A 22,565-nucleotide genomic window follows, 5' to 3' on the forward strand; every position below is an offset into this window, starting at 1 on the left:
CAGCACGGAACAGTGAGCAGTCCCCAACCCCTCCTGTTTAAACCTCACTGCTAGCACGCAGTTAAGAACAGGGTGTTCATTTTAAAAGAACTGAACTGGTTTGGGCTGGTAAAGGAGAACACTTTAAGCCCATCAAGCTCTAGAAGTTAAGTACGGAGGCACAAGAGCTGAGGCATTGGGGCTTTCAAGACGAAAGCACGAACATGCTTGGACAGTCCTAAATATATGGTTCTCTCAAAGTCCTTTCCTAATCTCTACGCAGCATTCCAAATACTACCTTTCACTACACTCTGTGCCCTGTTTGGGTAGTAAATAATTAAGCCCCACTGTCTACTGCTAAGCAGACTCATTCAAGATATATACATTCTGAGATTAAGGCACCTGACTGAAGCCTTTAGAAAAACTGAACAGAGATAGGGACAAAGATGAAACCACTGTGTCAACAGTGGCAAGGGGTGCTCCACCTTCGTTCTGTAATTGCTGTGGAGCAAAGGCCACACATTTCTGCAGGAGAAAAATCAGTTACACATAATTAGGAACAAGCTGTTGAGAGCAGAAACAGTACCTGAGGGAGGGAGTTGGAGTGCACAGGGATGGGACCTGAAGGTGACTGTATACAAAGGCAAGGTCACAGCTCAGAAGAGCCTTTGGAATTGTTACATGTGATTCAAGGATTCTAGTTTGGGCAGACACCCAAACTACTGCACGTTGAGGAAATAAACAGGATTCAGCTAGGCCAGTATCTGATAGACACCTGCATTCTATGGTACACTGTATGGTTTGGGGAATGAGGTAGGGGAGTGGTCAGGTGGAGCATACCTCATCTCCATCACAAGCTCTAAGCCCTCCCATTGTCTGCGTACCTCCTGGAAATCAACAAATATTCTAGTGTTCAGTAGGTAGAAGCTCTATGTAAAATAATCTTTTTGTCTGGAGAAAATTTATTCCTGTTAAAAAGCTATTTCAATAGAAAAATCTTTGTTTTGAATCTTTAGGAATATTTTGAAATTCCAAATAAAGCAGGGTACTTTTCAGAGTATAAGGAGGCACTCACTGAATAGCATGCTGGGATAACAGGAATAAACCTGAACTTTACCAGCCAAACCAGGACATATGGTCACTCTTGTTCTAAAAGAATAAATACACTAACCAGTATTTACTAAATGTGAATCCCGTTAATGATTCTGTAGTACTATCATTACTCCTCATTTCACAGATGAAGAAAAATAGAGGCACGGACAGGTTAAGTCACACAGATTGTCCAAAGGTCACACAACTCTGAGATGCTAAAGACCGAAGGTAAAGCTCATTTCAAAAATGAAGCGAGGAGTTCCCATTGTGGCGCAGTGGTTAACGAATCCAACTAGGAACCATGAGGTTGCAGGTTTGATCCCTGCCCTTGCTCAGTGGGTTAACGATCCGGTGTTGCCGTGAGCTGTGGTGTAGGTTGCAGACACGGCTCGGATCCCGAGTTGCTGTGGCTCTGGTGTAGGCTGGCAGCTACAGCTCCGATTCGACCCCTAGCCTGGGAAACTCCATATGCCGCAGGAGCGGCCCAAGAAATAGCAAAAAGACAAAAAAAAAAAAAAAAAAAAAAAAAAAAAAGAAGCGCTTAATTTACATTGTATACAGGACTCAGTTTTAAGAATAAAAAGAAGGAAAGTAAAGAGGTCTTATGAACAGTCAATCCACAGTGGGACAGTAAGAGAACCATCTGAAAGAGTCAAAGGGAAATACGGAATCAGAACAGAATTCACCATTCGATGTGAATTTTTCACTGCTTACCATATGCAACATATGCAAGTGTTGACAAGAGCTGGAAGGAAAATTTGTGTAAGAACTCGTCTTTAAATCTGGATTTTTGGATTTTAGGAAAAAACCCTGGTCTATGCACATGCACTTCTGTTTATGTATAATGGAGATGCTTCTGACCCCCCTCCCCCATGTGATGTATTCTGAATTATTATCCTCAGTATAATAAGAATGGACCTTTACAAAATTTTAACATTCAAATTTCCAAACTTGAGAAACAGATAGGTATATATGATTCTCCTTTACTGGCTAGTTCATTTAAATAACAACCCCAAGAAGGCATTAAAGTGCTTGTTTACAGAGTATAACTACTTGAGGTAGCAGAGTTAAAACTTTTAGGAGTCACAGGCAACTAAAGATCTATATGCTTCATTTGAGCCTATGTATCAAAATATCTTTTATAAACAACTTTACAAGGATATTATATTTGGTAACACACTCACTGGCTCCAAATGATACCCTCCTGATGAAATAAAAGGTACACATCTGTAATCTTGCCAGCAAGGGATCCAGACAACGAACAGAGCCAAATATCTAAAGGAACTTAAAGTAATACAGAAACTAGAGTCTAACTAACTGAATCAAATAAGAAAAACAGAGGTAATCAGTATCTGTAGAGAAATCTAAAAAAGATAGTATCTTCTTACACCTGTGACTCCTGATCAAAGACTGGCACTAAGACAGTAACTGCTCTAAAGAGAAGTAAAAGATACTAATGATGTGGAGAAGATAGGCAACGTCAACCCCTCAAATCACTTCTCAATGAATCTAAGAGGTATAGGTATAAATTCTATAAAACTGCACCAAGAATCATCCACTCTCCTGCTAAGAAGAGGACCACCCTGGATTCTATCCAGCAGGTTACATCCAAGTATTACTCATTGGGATTCTACTTGATATGCTTCCTAAGTCTCAGCTGACCCTTCTGATAAATTCATGCTCTATCTGCTTTATTCAAATACATGCTACAAAGAATACCCTACAAGCTCAAGTAGTTCCTTTGTGTTCTTCTCTCCTCTCCCCTATTGTGCTGGTGGTAAAGGCTGAGTGCTTAGATCCTGGGTCAAATGCCTAACGTATCACTCCCAAATGTTTGGTGCAGACACTCTGACAGGCCTTCCAGAGAAACACATCTGTGTTAGCAGAGTTCATCAAGTCAGAGATTTGGGTTTACTCTGTGAGAAAAAACAAAAAAACAACTGGATACAGTGTCAATTGCCAAAGGCTCAAGGACAAATATCACCACTGCAACACAAAGTAGCAGAAAAAGACAGATAAATGCCCAGTGATGATGGGGAGCTAGTTGACCTATTTGGTTGGACTGATACCTGCCAAGATGACATAAAGACCTCTTCAGCTGTAGTACACTGTCCTTACAACTGAAATACTCCTTTCTCTCCCAGATTTTCTTGGTGACACCACCTGAAATCACCAGTGACAGTCTTGAACAAGTCTTAACACAAGAATCACACTATTCCTATTATTTTTCTTTTTCCTTTTAGGGCTGCACCTTCAGTGCATGTAGGTTCCCAGGCTAGGGGATGAATCAGAGCTACAGCTGCAGGTCTACACATCACAGCCACAGCAACACAGGCTCAGAGCTTCATCTGTGACCTACACCACAGTTCACAGCAACACCAGATCCTTAACACACTGAGTGAGACTAGGGATTGAACCTGCATCCTCATGGATACTAGTCCATAATAGTAACTCCCCTTACTATAGCTATTAATACTGTCCCATGAAAATTTAGAACTCAGTGTTAGTAAAAGTCCCAGTTCCCTGGGGAACTGGTATGTATTATTTCTCATATATGATAATGAGACTATAATTCTGTGATTCCTTTTAGCCTCTGGCTCCTAGGACGCTTAGAGCTGCATGTGATGATCAGCCTCATCAACTGTCTTAGCCTTCAGGATTAACAATATTTTTTCCCGCTTCCTTCTAGTTTCCAATACATGCCTATCTCCATCTGCTCCGAACAAAAAGCACTTGGCAGATGAGGAAATGGAGGCACAGAGGCTCACTTACTAGTGGGTGGTACCCATTTAGCTGCCTTTTGGACACCTGAATCAGGCCTTAAATCAAACCAACAAGCCCTATGATCCACACAGTACTATGGTAGACCCCCCTGGGGCATACAAAAATGAGTAAGTTATGATTACAACTGAAGAATCCTGGTGCCTACACTTTTAATTGAAGGAGATCCACTCTTCCCCAAAGTGAATGAAACGTCACAAGTTACACTGGAATCTGATCTGACTGGGGACCATGTTCTGAGGTCACCCTGAAGTAACCTATAGCCTCTGGCTGGCACCAGAAATGTCCTCATTCCCTGAGGGGCTTCAGGGATTGGGATGATCCCAGGATTACTTGGCCTAGAGCCCCGCTAGAGACCTCACAGGCGACTGACGGCACCATTTGAAGAGGCCTTGTTCTCACATCATTCAATACGTGGCCAAGATAAATTTTTTTCTCTTACTTTGCTCATGCTTTCTCACATTATCAACACATGGCAGAGATACAAAAGTGACTTATGCCATAATGTCCGATTCAGCTAAAGTTATGAAAAAATGGATCAATCAGGACTTGCTGTGTGACCTTGACTAGTCCTCGACCAACTCATTAACTAAATCAATGCCTCTTATCACTAAGGGAAGGGTAATTAGTCATCGTAAAGCACTTTAATACAAAGTGCTGTATAAACACTAAACTAACAAAGCTCAGAAAGAACAAGGTTAATAAGAAACATGGGGGGGGGTACATTTACCAGCAAGTGGAAACTTACAACAGGGTCTTCCCATGTTCCTGCTCCTTTTAGCTAATGGAATAGGAATCTCTAAAATCATTAGCACTTGGCCTGACAATAATACACAGGAGCAGTATTCCAACTGGGAAGAAAAGGAGCATTTATTCTTGACAGGCAGCCATACAGATATCTCAGTTACTAGTTAGCCAGGTGGGCAATTACTATTTGAGTACCTACAATATGCTGGGTACAGAGCTAGCTAGGCACTATGAATACAATCATGAACATGAATCCCTGCCTTTACAGAGTTTGTAATCTACAACACAATTTTTTTTTTTTTGGTCTTTTTGCCTTTTCTAGGGCCATTCCCAAGGCATATGGAGGTTCTGAGGCTAGGGGTCTAATCGGAGCTGTAGCCGCCGGCCTACACCAGAGCCACAGCAACGCGGGATCCGAGCCATGTCTGCAACCTACACCACAGCTCACGGCAACACCGGATCCTTAACCTACTGAGCAAGGCCAGGGATCAAACCCGCAACCTCATGGTTCCTAGTTGGATTCGTTAACCACTGTGCCATGACGGGAACTCCTACAATACAAACTTTGTATTATTAATAGTGGCATTTGAAAGAATAGAGCCTTACCAAAATAAAGACAAGTGAGAATAAAGACATTTAATCCCTGGAGCAACTAAACAAAAGACAATGGACTAAAGGAGAGAGACAGAGTTTAGGGAATCAGGGTACAAAAGCTTTCCCATTCTCTACCCTAACTCATCACAGGTATTATCCTTAAGCATTCTGCTTTTAAAGACTGTGACTTTGTCTCCAAATAGTGCAGATTACCAAGAGGTACTGCCCCAACAAAGCAGTCAGCTGAACTGAAAGCACTACAAATCGGGTTAATCAGACTAGAATCAAGGGACCTTGCACAACACTTTTGAAGGCATTCTATTGGTAAAATCTAAATTTTATGGGAAGACAGAGCTAAACCACACAATGGTACCCTGTCTTTTCAATCTTGCATTTGATTTCTGGAATAGTAGATTAATTTCTTTTAAAAAAAAATCATCTCTCCCACTTATGACAGCTTAACTCGTTCATCCTGAAGGACTGTAACTATTCCTGTGAACCCTGCTTTGTGCAGCTTATACAAACAGTGCTTCCCATCAGACACTGTAGGCAGAGATAGCCTTGAAACTCTGTCTTTATACAGGAGGGAAATGTCTATTCAGGTTTTTGCTGGTTTCAGAAAGGTCACCTCTCTGCAAAGGTTCTCTGGTCTAGGGTTAACTGCGTGCCAGGTATGCAGAAGGTCAAGGACTATTCGGCAGCAATGCTCAGAAAGTACTAGGGATCCTAATTCAGCCGCTCAGAGAGTTGGTTAGATTCAAACCTCCAAAGGTTGCCATTTAATCTTCCACGAAAAGAGAATGCGAAAGACGTCCTTAGAGCTCAACCCACAGCACAAGAGACTAAACTTGTTCTGCCTCCTAAGTGCAGTTAAGAATGAGCAATCGTTCCTTACCTCCCACCCCTCCAACCCACCCAGGCTCCTTTCTTTAGGGATGTCTCAGTGATCTATGGGCATGACTCTACGATCAACCTGTATCCATGACAGTGTCTATCACCAACCTCCAAATGTTAATTTCTTACATACGTCGAAGCAACTCGATGACCACAGAAGATGAAAATCAAAGTTTTCTTTTCAATTTCAATTTGCCCTCACAGTTTTCACCTGCATACAAGAGCTAGCTCCACGCATTTTTTCATCTTGCCTCCAAGATCACACGTAGTTGTTGGATAAACCGACCACAGCTCCCAAAGATGTGCCCAAAGAAACACTATCAGATTTACCCACTCACTTGACGGGAGATTTCCCGTACACTCTCATCCCCTGGGGCTGGTCACCGGGGTCAACTGAATTGGTTCACCCCCTCCCAGTCCCGTCTCCGAGGCCCTTCAGCCAAGAAAAGTCAGCCGCAAATTTAAGGCCCGGCCCTGCCGGGTTTCGAAAAGATCCCGAAGGATTAGGGCCGAGGGACAAAGGAAAGTGAGGTCAGGGGCGGCCTTTCCAGCTGGGGATAGGCCTGGGGCCGCTCACCCGCCACCCCTTACACGACCTCCGCCGTCCCGGGTCCCTCAAACCTCGCCCCTGAAGTCCCGAACTTGCTGGAGCCCGGACTCGGGGCTCGCTCGCGCCCCTTCCGCGAGGCCCCCGCCCGTACCCCCGCCGCCACCCAGAGCCCCCGCACCTTCTTGGGCGCCTTGGTGACGGTGGCCATGAAGGAGTACTTCTCGGCGTCCTCGATCTCCTTGGCCTGCTTCAGCTCCTCCCCGACACCGGGCAGCGGCATCGCGTCAGGCATCGACATCCCCCGGCCGGCCCGGCCCGCGGCTGCCCCACCACCCCCGCCTCTTTCCCTCACGGGCGCCCGCCCGCCCGCCCGCGCGGCGCCCTCGGACACGCGCTCGCCCACCCTCCCGCCGGGCCCCGCGCCGAGCTGCGGCCGGTGCCGAGGTGCTGGAGCCGGCGCCTCGTCGGCTCGGCTGTCCAAGGCAGCGGGACTGCTACGGCCGCCACAGGAGCGCCAGAATCAGCAACCCGGAGCTCCGACCAGCCCGCGCCGCCACCTCCGCCGCACGCAAATACGCACGCAAAGTAAGGGTAGAGGGCGGTGACGCCACGTCGGGTACTGGCAGCTCCAGGCGGGCGGGGGGAGGCGTGGAGAAACGGCGCTCTGTCATGACGTCACCACTTTGGACTGGGCCGCCTGAAGCCAGCCCTTTCCTCCTAGCTCGCGGGTGATGAAGCTTCTGCGGGGAGCTGGACCCTTCGCGTCGCCAGGTGGCGCCATCCGCCCTGTGAGTGGCGCGTGGTTCCTGCAAGGATGCCGAGGAACAGGCGGCGGGGTGTGTGAGGCGGGGTCTTTGGAGGGCGCGGGATCCCAGGCAAGGCCTCAGAAGGGTGAGGGATGCTTGGGAGCAAGGACCAGAGCCTTGCAGTACACAGCCTAGAGCCAGTCCTAGGAAACTTCTGGGGCCCGAGCTGTAGCCCACTCACTCACTGCTCCCACCCAGGCCCTTTGAACCACAAGCCCCTTTCCAAGGGGCTGCTACTTTGAGACTTTAAGGGTGGCCAGAAGGGTCCCCAGAGCAGTGTGGTGTCTTCACCGCCGTTTGTAACCTCGCCTGCCCCGGTCTCTCCTGGGCCTTGCTTGTTTACAAGACCTTGTCGACTTAAAAAAAATGCTCAGCCTGAAAGTTGAGAGTTAAGTTTTATTTGGGGCAAAATTCAGACGTAAGCCCTGGGGACAGCATCTCAGGTAGCCCTGAGAAACCGCTCTAAGGAGGTGAGGGGGGAGCTAGGTGAGATATATAGGCGTTTTTGCTACAAAGAGCAGATTGCAGGAACAAAAGTAGTCTGGGCTCACTGAAATCATGCCCTTGATATGCACCTCAGCTTTAGGGGCCCAGTATCCTGAGTTTTCATAGCCCTTGGGGGCTCACCAGCTCACCCTTGGAGGTGACTACTAGAGGTGGCTGCATTCTTCACAGGTCACTGTGACATCTCTTCTTCTGTCCACTGAAGTACAGCCTGGTGGGGCGTGGGGTGGGTGGTATTTCAGAAGGGGAAAGGGAGAATAGCAGGATATATGCAATTAAGGTGAAGGGGGAGGTGCATACGGCCATGCACACACATTTACACAAGTTTCTTGCTGGCCTCTTGAAGGTCACTACTAGTCCCAAGGAGCAGACACCCCCCTGAAGGATTTTAGAGTTTTTCCAGATACGAGGAGGTGCAAGAATTAGGCACATAAAATCTTCTCCTAAAAATAATGTATCTGAAGACCTGTTCTTCCAGTTTTCCCAGAGTGCCTCACTCCTGATCTCCACCCTGAGCTCCGCTCAGAGGGTGCTTCGGGTCAGCAGCTGTAATCCATGTAGAGGATGACGGCAAGCGCCAAACTTCAGTTCACTACCTTCATACGGCAGAGCTGATGGAATAGGGCTATGGGTCAGGGGCTGGAGAGCAGGAGAGGTGGGGGTGGGAAAGAGACGTCATTGGCCACCCCCCTGCTTCTCCTCAGCCCCAAACATTACACTTCACCAGCTTCCAGTGCACCACCAGGGCATTCATGAACTATTCACATGCTTTTCCTGGGCTCAACTATGTGCCACCCCTGTGCTACGGCCCTGGACAGTACTGTTGTGTGTAATGCGTTTTATGTTTTGTAAGACTTAGTTCAGCTGGTGAGGCAATGTCAGCTGAGGTAGCTTGTCCTTTGACATTCAGATGACATTGGCTCAAACTCCCACGTCCTGTGGAAAGTCCAGTGCGCCCCCTTTGCCCCCGGATTTCTGTGGATTATTGGGGGGACTTAGATTTTCAAGGCTACCTCTGGCTTTAGTTTCTGCCTCATCTGACGTTTTAGTCATTCTTCTGGTCTTGTGGCTGTTTCTTTAGTTCCTGCCGTCAATTCAGACGTGGAACACAGTTCTTTCTCCTTTTCACACCCCGCCCCCGCCCCGTCTATTCCAAAACAAGCACAAAAATAATGCCGTAACATGTAGCAGAACTTTTAATGAAGGTTTGTGGGCCACAGGGGAAAGATGACATCACACCACAAACAATTTGAAGTCACATTTCTGAAATGTTCTGAAAAGTTATTTTGGCTGTCTTGTCACCTGGGACTTCTCATTAGTCAACCCACCCCCACCCCCACCCCACTCCCTCGCCCGTGGCTAACTCGTCTTGCTCCCTCCTGTTCCTCCCTTCCCATCCCGCCTTCCCCTCCTTAACTGACTCCGGGAAGCCAGCTTCCTCTCTGCCCAGCCGAATGAGTATTCAAATCTTCCCAGGGTGTTTTTCCTCTATTCTCCCATCCAACCTTCTTATATCCAGAAACCTACCCACCAGGTCAACTCTTTCAAGAAAGAAGGTGTGATTTGTAGCAACGTTTCCCCCCACTGGTTTATATTCAAGGTTAGGAAGAGTGTGAAATCCTTGCTTCTGGGGCCCCAGAAGTCGTAGTCAGAGAAACCCATGTTCCAAACCCACAAGGCTGTCTGTTTGAAGTAGGCTGTGCAAGTGCCTGGAAGGATGCATTTCTGTGGATCTTCATCTCACACTGTTAGGGTCCTCTCATCTGCTCACTCTTTCAAGCCCCTCAACTTCCCTCTCAGAGGTATTCCTGTAGCAGGAAGGATGAACAGATGGGGGGACAGAACACCAGATTTATCTGTAAGGGTGCCAGATTCCCACTTTTCTTCTTCTCTCCTGGCTGGGCCAAGAGCTACACCTGCCCACCCAGGACTCTTTGGACCCACGGCCTGAAGTAGCTTTCCTCCTGTGGGTTTGCCCAAACTGTTGTCAGAGTCCAGGGATCAGAGCTGCCTGCTTAGAGAACAGAGGCAGAGCCAGTTGGAACAGAGGTGAAAATTCCACATCCCCTGAATAGGAAAACATGTGACTTAGGTTAGCGTATTTGAAAAAAAGAGAGAGAAGGAGTTCCCGCTGTGGCACAGCGGGTTAAGAATCCGACTAGTGTCTGTGAGGATGTGGGTTTGATCCCTGACATGGCTCAGATCTGGTATGGCTGTGGCTGTGGCTGTGGCTGTGGCCAGCAGCTGCAGCTCCCGTTCAACCCTTACCTAGCCTGGGAACTTCCATATGCCGCAGGTGTGGTCCAAATAAAAAAAAAGGTGGGGTGGGGTGTGTGTGGGGGAAGCACAGGTATTTCTGGCTTTGGCTTTGGCTTTGAATTTTAAAACTCCCGTTGTCTGAGAACTTTTTCTCAGCCCCCTGGCTCTGCCGTGAGACTGCTAGGGACTGGAGTTCAGCCTCTCTTTTATTCCCCCCAAACCAGAGTGACAGGTTTTCCCTAACACTAGGCTCACGGAATTGCCTGCTGCTGCCGCCACGCCACCGAGGACAGTGACCACAGGGCCAGGCCTAGAGGAAGCAGAACCCCTGAGGACTGAGCCGAAAGGAGATCAGCAGGTATGACTTCACTTACCTGAGTAAGTAAGGTACTTACTTGGCCAGATTGGAGGCTGGGGAGCCTGACCTGGGGAGGGAGGCACTCCCCGTCCTGGTGGAAGGTGTCCTGGTGGCAGCAGGCCTAGACGGTTAAGGTCAGGCCGGAGCCCAGGGCATTCCTGGAATCCAGCCTGCTGCCCTGCCGAGGACATGGGTGACTGCCATCGTACCCGCCTTGTGTGGCTGGAGATCAAAGCGCTCAGCCACTCAGAGAGGGGGACAACATACCGTGGGTGAGAACCACTGCACAGTCCCCCCGCCCCCACTCCTAGATGGCCCCACACGGCCCAGCTACAGGCGTGACCTCTCACGGATGAAAGAAATGACCTTCCCACCCACGCCAGGTCTGGCTGGCCCAGGTCTGGCTCCTGCCCCCACCCGACCCCCACCTATCTGAGCTGAGCCTCTTCGCTAAGTCAGGTGGTGAGTCAGGACTCGCTCCCCTGCAGGGCGCCATACGTACGCAGATGGGAGACGCAACCCAGAGCCCAGGTTAGAGACGAGTGGGGACCCAAGGACAGGTGAACCTCTTGTGTGTGCTGGGGGGAGGTCTCCAAAGGGCTTCGAGACCAGAGGGGACCTCATTCTAGAGAGGAGTAGCTGAGAAGGGAGAGGAGATGCTGTCAGCAGGAATGTAGTAGCACCAAGGTACCATATGTGGGCTGGGGCTGGTCAAATTCACCCTTCTGTCCACCCCAAACTTACCCTCCATGTGCATTCATTTTTTAAAAAATTCCTGAAGTATACAGCAAATGATGATGATGTGCTTGGAACAGCACTAGGTGTTGGCACTACAGGGTCAAGTGAAGATCCTGGCCTGGGAGTGAAGCTGGGGCGGAGCTGGGGGTGCGCAGGAAAGGCTTCCCCAGAGAAGATGCTGCTGTAGCTGACTCTCCACAGATAAGCAACTGGCCGAAGCAGGGACGGGATCCCGGGCAGAAGGAATAGCCTGAGAAAAGGCAGGGCAGTGCAACAGCCTGGCACATTACGGGAACAGATTTCAGTGTGGGTGGGGCATGGGTGCAAAGCTGGGTGGAGTGAGAGCCGCAGCCGGAGCCAGATCCCATGGAGCCTGGTGAGCCCTGGGTGAGGGGTGGTGATGCCCCTGGGGATGGTGAGCACGAGGAGGAGAAGTAGGTTGGGTGGAGGGTCTGCCGAGATAAGGAGTGAACTTGACACAGGTTGTGTTTGATGTGTCGCTGTAGCGCACTGTCCCAGAGGTTCAGGGGAGCCTAGGAAGGAGCCTTTCACACGCCCTATTCCCTGCCGGCCTTTCACCCTTCCAGAGCAAGGCTGTGCTCTCTCCAGAGCCCCTTCACCTCCATGGTCCAGGCTCCGCTTTCGCATCTTCTTTCCGTCCCAGAGCTACCATGTTGCACAACCTTGGGAGGCACCATTGACAAAGTAATTGATGCGAAAAAGGCTGCCCCGAAACAGGACACCAGATGACTAACCTGCTCTGCTGGCCCCGAGGGACTCCCAGCAGCACCTCTGTGGCTCTGGGCATTGTCACCCCAGGCTCACGGCTCCTGCTTCCCACACCTCCCGACTCCCCACTCCCAGCCTCTTTCCCTCCCCTCTCTGTAGTCCCAGCCCGGTCTGGAAGAGTCTCCCAACGGCCAAGAGCCCAGAAAGACTCCTCTTTCTCTGCTTATTATGATCATGTTTATTTTGTTACTATTTATTATTACCTTGAACATAATCTTTAGAGGCAGGAAAAACTCGTGAAGCTCTCTTTCGTCTCTTTAAGTTCCCTTGCAGTTCTTCTCCGTGTGCAGAAGCTCACTTTTGCATACCTGTCATCGGTATGTACATGTCTTTTTGTGACATGCTTTGGTCCAATTGCTTATTTCAAAAACACATTACCACATACAGAGATGGTTTACATACTTGTCATTGTCAGCACTTCCCAAGGGTTCTCTTGTGTTGCCATAGGAGTTTGCTTAACCATTTCCCTATTGTTCTTTGAGCTGTTTCCAACTCAGTGCAGTGTAAACAGCGTGTGTCCTGGTAGGAATTAGAGTGGGAATGGCTTTCAAGCAAAACGGACAAGCTTGGATCACAGCACCCGGTCCTGCTGGAAAGAAGGAGCAAAAATGTTAAGCCGTGGGGTCACTTGTCCTGGCTGGAAACAGAGCCCTGGGGAAGGCACATTTTGGCCGTAAGGGCATGTGAGGTCTGGTGCCTGGAACTCACGATGGCTGACTCATGGGGAGGCTGCATGGTGGGCAGGGGAGCTGGGCATCTGGACGGAGGGAAATGTGGCCTCACGTCTAGGCTCTACTACCACCTTGGCTGCTGGGATCCTGGGTTTTGCTGGACCTCTGTTTCCTCATGCAAAACAGAGTGATAGCTCTCTATCTGGGGCTGTGACGATCCAGTCCAACAAAATAATAAATAGAAAAGAGCTTTGAACAAGTTGCAAGTATTGTGCAAATGTGAATTGCTAAGATGCGGATCCAGGCTAAAAATCTGGAGGCGAAAGGAGTTATTGTTGAAAATTTGGAACTGGCCCCGTGCCCTGCTTCCCAGAAGGACAAGAATAAGCAGAAACCTGCTTGCTACAGAAAGGGATGGTCATTGCTGGTCCCGAGTACTTGTTTACCCTGGGACTGTACTTCCTTGCAAAGGGGGACTGGACCTGCCCCAGCCCTGAGCAGCTGCCACTTCCCTGGCCCTGCCTGGCCCGGGGTCTGGCTACTGTGTGTCTAGCAGCCCCTCAAAATGTCCTCAAATGCTTTTTTCTGAGTTGGACCAGAGAGCCTGATATATCTTTCTTCCATTTCCAAAGCTGCGGCCCGTAAAATTAAGGCCGAGGAGCCGTCCAGAAAGCATAAACAATGTTCAAGGAATCTGTTCTGATGATTCTGGTGCTACTTTGTGTACTTTTCTGCATCTGTGTTTGTGTGTATGTTTGTTGTGAAGAGTTTACCGAAAAAGCAGGTCCCAGAAATTGTGAAACCAGCTTTGGCTTTCAGCCTGTGCCCATCCCTCTGCTAGTTAGTTATTTATTGAGCATTGGCTCTGCTAGGTGCCAGGGACCCAAAGGCAACGAGGCAGATACAGTTCCTGTCCTCATGGAACTTACAGTCAATAGCAGGCCTTTGTCACAAAGGCCAATACCTTCTCAGAGAGGGACCCTCCTTACTCTCTCCATGTACCCCACCCTGGCAGAGTCCTTCCTAGAGGTAAAGTCATACGCTCCCTACCCGGAGACAGTGCTAGACCCCAGGGAGGGGACAAGGACAGCCATCCATCCCAGAATTCAGACTGACTTACCAACCCTTGGAGTTGCTCTGAGTCTCTTAAAAATTTTTTTAAAATTAAAGTAGAGTTGATTTACAGTGTTCCTTCAATTTCGCTGTACAGCAAAGTGACCCAATCATGCAGAGGTATATATATATTCTTTTTTTTTCATACTATCTTCCGTCTATGTCCCGAGAGAATGGATACAGTTCCCTGTGCTGTACAGCAGGACCCCATTGCCCATCCATTCTAGATGTAATAGTTTGCATCCACCAACCCCAAACTCCCCGTCCACCCCACTCCCTCCCCCCTCCCTGCCCAAAGTCTTTTAGAAGCTTCTGGAATACAGTCTCCCTGGCAGATATCCTGTCCCAGGTATAATGGAGAGTGGGCTGGTGAGGTGGAGGTGCCAGTTTGCCGAGATCAGGTGCTGCATTGCCTATCTGTGCCTCTTACAGGTATAGCCTCTCCACCCCCTGCCTGCCACCTGCACCTAGGACTAGAAACTGTCCTGGAATTGGCAAAGACAGATTGGTCAGCCCAGTTAGATACCCTGGTGGGGGCTAGTAGAGGCATTTGCCTTGATTGGAAAGGCACTCAGGCTGAATGGAGCGGGACAGGCGGAAGCTGCAATTTCTCAAACCTCAGGTGGCCAGGGTCTTGCCCCCTTCACCCCAAAGGCCCTGACCTGTGGCTGGTTTGTTAGCACTGGAGGAGAGAGTGGTCAGCTGTTGGTTGTGTGGAGGCTGCTGCTGGGTGGGAACCCGCCTTCCTCACCCTCTCTGGTGTGCAGGGCGGGCCCCATTGCATCACCCTTGGAGCCTCTGCTCCTGGCTTTGCAGCCAGCTGGGCCCCTGGAGGAGAGACTCTCCCTGTTTTTCAGCAAACCATTAACCATTTCATCCTCCTAGGCCTCCCTACAGAAGACCTGGGTTCCTAAGGCCACCCCTCGTGCCCATCTGTCTGGACCTTAAAAACCTCCTTCTGTGTCACGACACATAGGTGTTCTGCCTGGGCTGCGTTCTGAGGGTTGCACCTTCCACCTTGGGCTGTGCAAGCCTGGCCTCTTTCCCAGGAAAAGAGTTAAGCTCCCTCCTCCCCACCCTCAGCATTTGTCCCATTCTGTAGCGGTGAGGAAAGACTTCTCAGCCTATCATGAGCTCATGCCACCTCCACACTCCAAACAGAGTCAGACAAAGGGTCAACACAACATTTAGACCTCGAGCAAGAGTGGGGTCCAAGCCAGGATCCAGGAGCTTGGACACTGGCCTCACTCCACAGGCCCTCTGACCATTTCCTACAGACGTGCTCGGGCCCCGCCCTCTTGACGGGCCCAGGGAAGGCGTGGGGGGGAGCGGGGGGTCCTCAGCTACCCCTCGGGTCTGATGGAGGAGGGTCCCAAGTGCACAGTGTTTCCTTGCTCCTGTAGGGGCCGGGCTGAGCGAGGAGGCTGGGGTGGGGGTGGGGACAGGAGGAGTGAAGAAAGGCCCTTCCATGAAGGCCCAGGCCGCATTCCTGCTCAGGACTTTTATCTCCTGGCCCCAGCATTCCCTTCATTGCCCCACCCATTCCAGGGCCTGAAATAGCCTGAAACTCCATCCAAGCCTAGGCCCAAATCCCAATTTTAGTCCCTTAAACATTTGGCTACACCATAACTTGCAGCCTCCTGGGCTGGGTCCTGTAGGGGATGTGGAGATGAATGAGGTCCAGCCTCTGCCTCCAAGAAGCTTGTAAAACACACCCCGTGGCTGTAGTTGAAGGCACAGGATGTCTGTGGAGGAAGAAAGCAAGGTGGCTTCCTGTGGAAGGAGTGGGAGCAGCCTTGCAGAGGAGAGGTAGTTGTTGTCATTAAATCTCAAAGGACGAGTAGGATTTCAGTAGGCAGAAATGAAGGGCACTCATTCTCGAGGGAAGGAGCAGTGAGAATGAAACTATGGAGGTGTGCACCTTAGAGTATGTTCGTGGACATGGCCCGATGTCTGGTTTGACTGGAGCACGTGGGAGAATATTGAGTTGCTTATGGCTTCCACGTGTGCGTCATTTAATTTGCCAGTGAGTGTGTCTAGCCTTCCCAAGAGGCAAAGACCTATTGGTTCATAGAACTGTATAGGCCAGAAAATGAAGAGTGAAGACATTTGCTCGGAGCTATACAGCGCATTAGTGGTGGAGAAAGGACTAGAACCAGTTTCCCCCATCCTCATCTGTCTTGGCTCAATTCAGGTCCCGTCCAAGGAGCTTAATCCATGAGCTGACTGACCCAGCAAGCTTGCCACTCGTTAGGGGCTCAAGAAGCCATTTGAAATGAACAGCCACCAATCAAGGGTGAACATAGAGATTTAGCTACATGTGTGTTCCTCGCGGTGTTGCATGTAAGTGAGGAATGAATAGCCCCTTGACACTTGATGGGAACGCAAAGCTAATTTTCTTTATTTTATTTTTTTAAGGGTTGATAATTTTATTGGCATCGATTTGCCACTAACAGTAACTTTAGCATGTTTGGAAGCATTTTCAACATCCATAGGGCATCTCATGAACATTTCTAGTTGTAATTCAAAACTCTGCATTCGCTCCCCAAATTCTCTTTTACATAGTACTTATCAAATAAGCAGGAGTTTCGTTTGTTCAGGTTCTCTGTTTAGCACATGATATTAGGTATCCCTTACTTGAAAAAACTTGAAAAAATTCTTTTCATTCTAAAATGCAACTGAATGAATTCGTCTGGATTCGCCCAACACCACAGCACTTCCCTGACAGATGCTTTTGTGGCCCAGGCCACACACATGCCCCTTTCTGCCCCAGATGAGCAGGAAAGGCGGCAGTGTCCCCGCCACATTCTGCTCCAGGACTTTAGCGTCGGCATCTCTCCAGGCCATAATCTCTGGGCCTTGCTCTTGTTTTGCACCTTCTTGAAACTTCCTAATCCCGTAATGTCTGTGGAAAGCACTGCATTATCCTCATCAATCCATAGGGATTTTCCAGGTCTTCCTATTATTATTTTCATCTCTCTCACATCTGTTCTCCCACTGTACTGCTGAATGGCTGGTTTTGGAGGGTCTCCTGGAGAGGTGGGCAGGGGGATGGGGGCAGGGGGTACGGGCTGTGGCTCACTCTGGGGACATAAAAGCTGGTGGCAGACACATCAGGGATATTCATCCACACAAACTCTCAAAAGGCCCATGCTCTTTATTTTTCCAAGTTTATGTAATCTGGTCCCAAGCCCCATTGACAGTGGGAGAGAAGTTTGGTATTATTAGGGCTTCCTCTCTTGGCTCATTGGGTTTTACATAAAAACAAAACAGGAGTTCCTGTTGTGGCTCAACAGGTTACGAACCCCATTAGTATCCATCAGGATTCGGGTTCAATCCCTGGCCTCGCTCAATGGGTTAAGGATCCGGCGTTGCTGTGAGCTGTGGTGTAGCTCGCAGATGCGGGTGTGGCATATGCCAGCAGCTGCAGCTAAGATTCGACCCCTAGCCTGGGAACCTCCGTAAGTTGTGGTTGTGGTCCTAAAAAAAAATTAAAAAACAAAAAAACAGAACAAAAATCCATAGACAAGCAAACAAAGGGCCTTATCTTAAGGAGTTGGTGCAGCTGGTCCTTGTTCAGTGGAGATGGCCACAGCGCCAGCGGCGCCTTGTGCCACATGTTTAATGCTGGTCCCTCTGCCCATGTGCACTGCTCCTCCAGGCAGGCTGCTGAGCTGCCTACTCATAGCGGCCTCTCCCAACAGCCGGCCAGCTGACCACTTAGTGGTCTTTCTTCCTGCCTCCTCTTCACACCAGCTTTTGCCATCCCTAGAGGGGGGAGGATGGCTGTGTTCCAGTTGGATCTCAACGTGTGCCACTTTTGGACACTCCTGATCCCCCACCCTTTTCTCAGGTACTCAAAGTCACCACCCCGCAGGTAAGGCTACGCCCCTTCCCCAGCTGGAAAACCAACCCAGTCCTTTGTGACCTCCAGGACTGGAAGCCCTGGCCACCCTTGGGGAGGATGTGGGAAAAATACTTCACATTCTTTTCCGAAGAGTCCACAACCAAGAAAACCAGTTATGACTGATTTCTCAATCAGGCTGTGCTGCCATATTAAATGTTCAATTAATCGCTCTCTCCCGCCACCAACAGCAAAAGAAAAGTTCAGCAGTGGGTGACCAAAAATAAGGTAAAGGCCATACTCCACGACCAGGTGGAGGACGGTTTAATGACATGGAAGGATGTTCACGATAGAATTGCCCACTGAAAAAAGCAGCTTTTAAAGTAGCTTACAGGCGTTCCCACTGTGGTGCAGCGGGATTGTTGGCATCTTGGGAGTTCTGGGACACAGGTTCGATCCCTGGCCCGGCACAGTGGTTAAGGAAGGATCTGGTATTGCCACAGCTATGACTTCGGTCATGTCTGTGGTATGGATCTTATCCCTGGCCCAGGAACTCCATATGCTGCAGGCTGGCCAAAAAAAAAAAAAAAAAAAAAAAAAAAAAAAAAGCAGTACAGTATGAACCAATTTTTTGATAAACCTAATATTGTGTTTATACAGAAAAAAAAAAACAAACTGAAAAGGTAAACACCAAAATGCTTATTTCCTCTGTGTTGTGAGACTACAGGTCATTTTTATTTTCTCATTTTAGTTTGTTTTCATTTTCTGAAGATTCTACAGTGAGTGTATGTATTTCCTTTTTGGGGTTGAGTAATTTGAAGAAAAATTAATTTTAAGTGGTAAAAGTCATGCACACTCATTAAAAAAAAAATCTAGGCAAACAGATATATGTGTGACACAAATGAAAGTCCTTTTTCTCTGTTCGCTTCCACCCTCCAGGCTTAGCGTGAGGGACCTCACCTCCATATGTTATTTTTTGTATTTTTATACGTACATTAAAAAAATCACACCAATAGACTCTCCATATTATTCTGCAGTGGTTTCCTAGTAAAACTGAGATAACAATGATACCTATCTCATTGGGGCTTTTGTCACAGTTAAGTGAGTTAATATATGTAAAGTGCTTAGAGCAATGCCTGACATATAAAAAGTGCTACATGAATTTTAAGTATTTTAACATAGTTACTATTTAATTTCCCATTCTACTTCCTTTTACATTAGGACTATATCAGTTTAAGACTTAGGAAAACATTTTTTTAATTTTTTGAAAATTAAACAAAATAAATAAATAGCTGACTTCTCATCTCTTCCTCCCATCACTAGGAGAGGGGCTGCCTGGTGGAGAGTTCCCTCTTTGTCTGCCTTCATGTTGACAACCTGGGCTGGCCTTTACCTGAATGATCATGGGCCTCAAATGGGCCATCTGTTCAGCCAAATGCCATGCTTACCCTGGAGGCCTAGGCTCATGTGAATATTTACACTTTTCTGGAGGTGAAGGAAGCAGAAATGCCCTGAGCCCCCTGGAAATCGACATCCTTTTGAACTACACAGTGACCTTGGCTCACCTGGTTGGTAAATCTTGTCTCATTCTAGGCAAGGCCACAAAACAGAGGAAGGAAAAAAGAGATCAGGTTGATAGTGCAGCTGTAGGAAAATGTAAACATTTGTTGCCTCAATGACTGAAAACGTGTCAGCAGGGAAGCCTTAGTTTTAATAATTGGCAATAAGATAATGAGATGACAAAAGTCAGTTACACTGCATCCATCATGACTACCATCTGTACTTTGGATTCAGGAGCAAAACAGAAGAAATTACATCCAACTCACAGCTCAGCAAATGCCACTGTCTCAGAATCCAGGAAGTATCTTCTATGGGATGTTTGCAGAATCCTTGTCATTTCTTAGGTTCTATTCTTTTTAAAATAAAGAGTTGGCTTATTAATAGGATATTATACTCAAGCCAGAAAACACACACACACACACACACACACACACACACACACACACAAAGAAAGTTATAAACAAATATCACTCCTGAACCTAGACACAAAAATTCTCAACAGAATATTAGAAAATAAAATTCAACAGTGTAATAACAAAGAATAATATACTAGCCCAAGTGGGGTTTATCCAGGGAATGCAGGGCTTGTTTAATATCTAAAAATTAATCAGTATAATTCTCTATTCGCCATTTAAAGAAAAACACAATGTAATTATAGCATTGTTGCATATGAAGCATTTGACAAAATTCAACATCCGTTTATGGTTTTAAAAAAGAAGTAAAAGGAATATGTATTTCAAAAGAAGAAATATAACTGTCCCTATTAACAAAGAAGTCCAAAGAATTCACACACACACACACACACACACACAGAGAGAGAAAATCACCTAGAACTAATAAGTGAATTTACCAAGATTGCAGAATGTAAAGTCAACACATAAAAATGAAATCATATTTCTGTATACTGGCAATACAAATTAGAAATCAAAAAATTTAAAACCAATACCATTGACAATGGCTAAAAATGAAATATGTATAAATTTCCTAAGACATATGGGATCTATGTAACACTGATGAAATAAATAAAACTATAAAACACTGATGAAATAAACCAAAGAGGACCTAAGTAGTGGAAAGACATACCATATTCAGGGATTAGAAGACTCAGTATAGAGTATAGATTTAATGCTCTCCAAATTGATAAATAAATTTAACTCAATTCTCATCAAACTTTCAGCAGATTTTTGGTAGATAGATACAAGCTGATTCTAAAATTTATACAGAAAGGCAAAGGAACTAGAATAGCTAAAAGAACTTTGAAAAAGAAAAACAGGTTTGGTGGAATCGCACTGGCTAATTTTAAGACTTACTTCACAGCTACAGTAATCAAAACAGTGTAGTGCTGGCAACAGGACAGACACATGGATCAGTGAAACAGAAAAGATAATATAAGAGGTAAACACACAAATATAGTCAACTGATATTTTATGGAAGTGCAAAGGCAATTCATTGCAGAAAGGAGAGTTTTTTCCCCAACAAATTGTTGGACATCCATATAAGGAAAAACAAGCCTCACACCTTATATAAAAATTAACTCAGAATGCTATCGTGGATTTAATATAAATATAAAACTATAAAACTTTTATAAAAGAAAAATAGAAAATCTTCATGACCTGGATTTAGGCAAATAGCCCTAAGACTTGACAAAAAAAGAATGACCCATAAAAGAAAAATGTGGATACACTGGACTTCATCAAAGTTAAAAACTTTTGCTATAAAAGAAGTAATTAAGAAAAATGAAAAGAGAAGTTACAGACTGGAAGAAAATATTTGCAAATAATATGTCCAGGAGTTCCCATTCTAGCTTAGCAGGTTAAGGAGCCGATATAGTCTCTGTAAGGATGCGAGTTTGATCCCTGGCCCCGCTGAGTGGGTTAAGGATCTGGTGTTGTCATGGCTGTGGCATAGGCCTGCAGCTGCAGCTCCAATTCAGCCACTTGCCTGGAAGCTTCCATATCCTGCAGGTGCGGCCGTAAAAAAGGAAAATAAAAGTCCAACAAAGGATGCGTAGAATATCTAAAGAACTCTCCAAGCTTCCTATTTGAGCACAAGAAGGCAAATGATCCAGTAAAAAACAAGTAAAAGACTTAAACATTTTATTAAAGAGGATAAATAAGGCAAATAAGCACATGAGATGATGTTCCACATCATTAATCATTCGGAAAATACGTATTAAAATCTCAGTGAGATAACATGACACGTGTTAGAATGGCTAAAATAAGAATACCGGAGTTCCCGTCATGGCGCAGTGGTTAACGAACCCGACTAGGAACCATGAGGTTGCGTGAGGTTTCGGGTTCGGTCCCTGCCCTTGCTCAGTGGGTTAACGATCCGGCGTTGCCGTGAGCTGTGGTGTAGGTCGTAGACACGGCTCAGATCCCGAGTTGCTGTGGCTCTGGCGTAGGCTCGCGTCAACAGCTCAGATTAGACCCCTAGCCTGGGAACCTCCATATGCCGCGGGAGCGGCCCAAAGAAATAGCAAAAAGACAAAAAAAAAAAAAAAAAAAAAGACTCTAGAGGGGAAAACTGCTCAAGAAAGTATTGGGAAGTTCTAAAAAAAAAAAAAAAAAAAAAAAAAAAAAAAAGAATACTGATGATACCAAGGGCTGATGAGGGTGCTATCATGCAGTGGAACATTGTTCCAATAAATTGTCGGTAGGAGTGCAAAAGGGTGCAGCCATGCTGGAAGACAATGGGACAAAATCTTTTTTTTTTTTTTTTTTTTTTTGCCTTTTTTTGCTGCACCTGTGGCATATGAAATTCCCAGGCTAGAAGTTGAATTGGAGCTGCAGATGCCGGCCTACACCACAGCCAAAGTAATATGGGATCCCAGCCACATCTACAGCCTACACCATAGCTCATGGCAATGCCAGATCCTTAATTCACTGAGTGAGTCCAGGGATCGAACCTGCATCCTCATGGGTGCTAGTTGGGTTTGTAACCCGCTGAGCCACAATGGGAACTCCCAATTGGACAAATTCTTATAAAATGAAACACAAACTGCCATATGACCCAGTGATTGCACTCATAGGTGCTTACCCTAGAGAAATGTAAATTTATATTCACACAAAAATCTATACAGGAATATTTATAGAAGCTCTATTCACAATTGCCAAAAAGGAAACAGTCCACATGTCCTTCACTAAGTAAGTGGATTTTTAAAACTGTGGTTCATCCATACAATGGATTAAAAAGAAAGAAACAACTGATACGTGAAACAATCTTGATGAATCTCAGAGGCATTTTTATTTATTTAAAAAAATTTTTGGTCATGCCTGCAACATGC

The 22,565-nt window shown here is 46.9% G+C and overlaps 1 protein-coding gene and 1 long non-coding RNA gene across 4 annotated transcripts in view; one reads left to right on the forward strand and one right to left on the reverse strand.

Annotated features, from left to right (window-relative positions):
• AHCYL1 (adenosylhomocysteinase like 1) overlaps window positions 1-7,213 on the reverse strand; it is a 39,886-nt gene extending 32,673 nt beyond the window's left edge. Inside the window, 1 exon segment of one of the 3 annotated variants that reach the window (NM_001201381.1) lies at window positions 6,816-7,213. In NM_001201381.1, the coding sequence (NP_001188310.1) occupies window positions 6,816-6,935 (120 nt within the window). In that variant the 5' untranslated portion in view covers window positions 6,936-7,213. 3 annotated transcript variants of the gene reach the window in all.
• Window positions 7,214-11,620: 4,407 nt separating this feature from the next.
• LOC146404205 (uncharacterized) overlaps window positions 11,621-22,565 on the forward strand; it is a 51,077-nt gene continuing 40,132 nt past the window's right edge. The window contains exon 1 of the long non-coding RNA XR_014844573.1: window positions 11,621-11,678. This is a non-coding gene — a long non-coding RNA (uncharacterized LOC146404205). The remainder of the gene's footprint in view (window positions 11,679-22,565) is intronic.

The sequence above is a fragment of the Sus scrofa genome, chromosome 4 (genome assembly GCF_054392235.1).
Source record: "Sus scrofa isolate SSC_HxYL_T2T_F1_AM1 chromosome 4, Sscrofa_HxYL_maternal_Yorkshire_Landrace_v2.0, whole genome shotgun sequence".
NCBI classification, from domain to species: Eukaryota; Metazoa; Chordata; class Mammalia; order Artiodactyla; family Suidae; genus Sus; species Sus scrofa.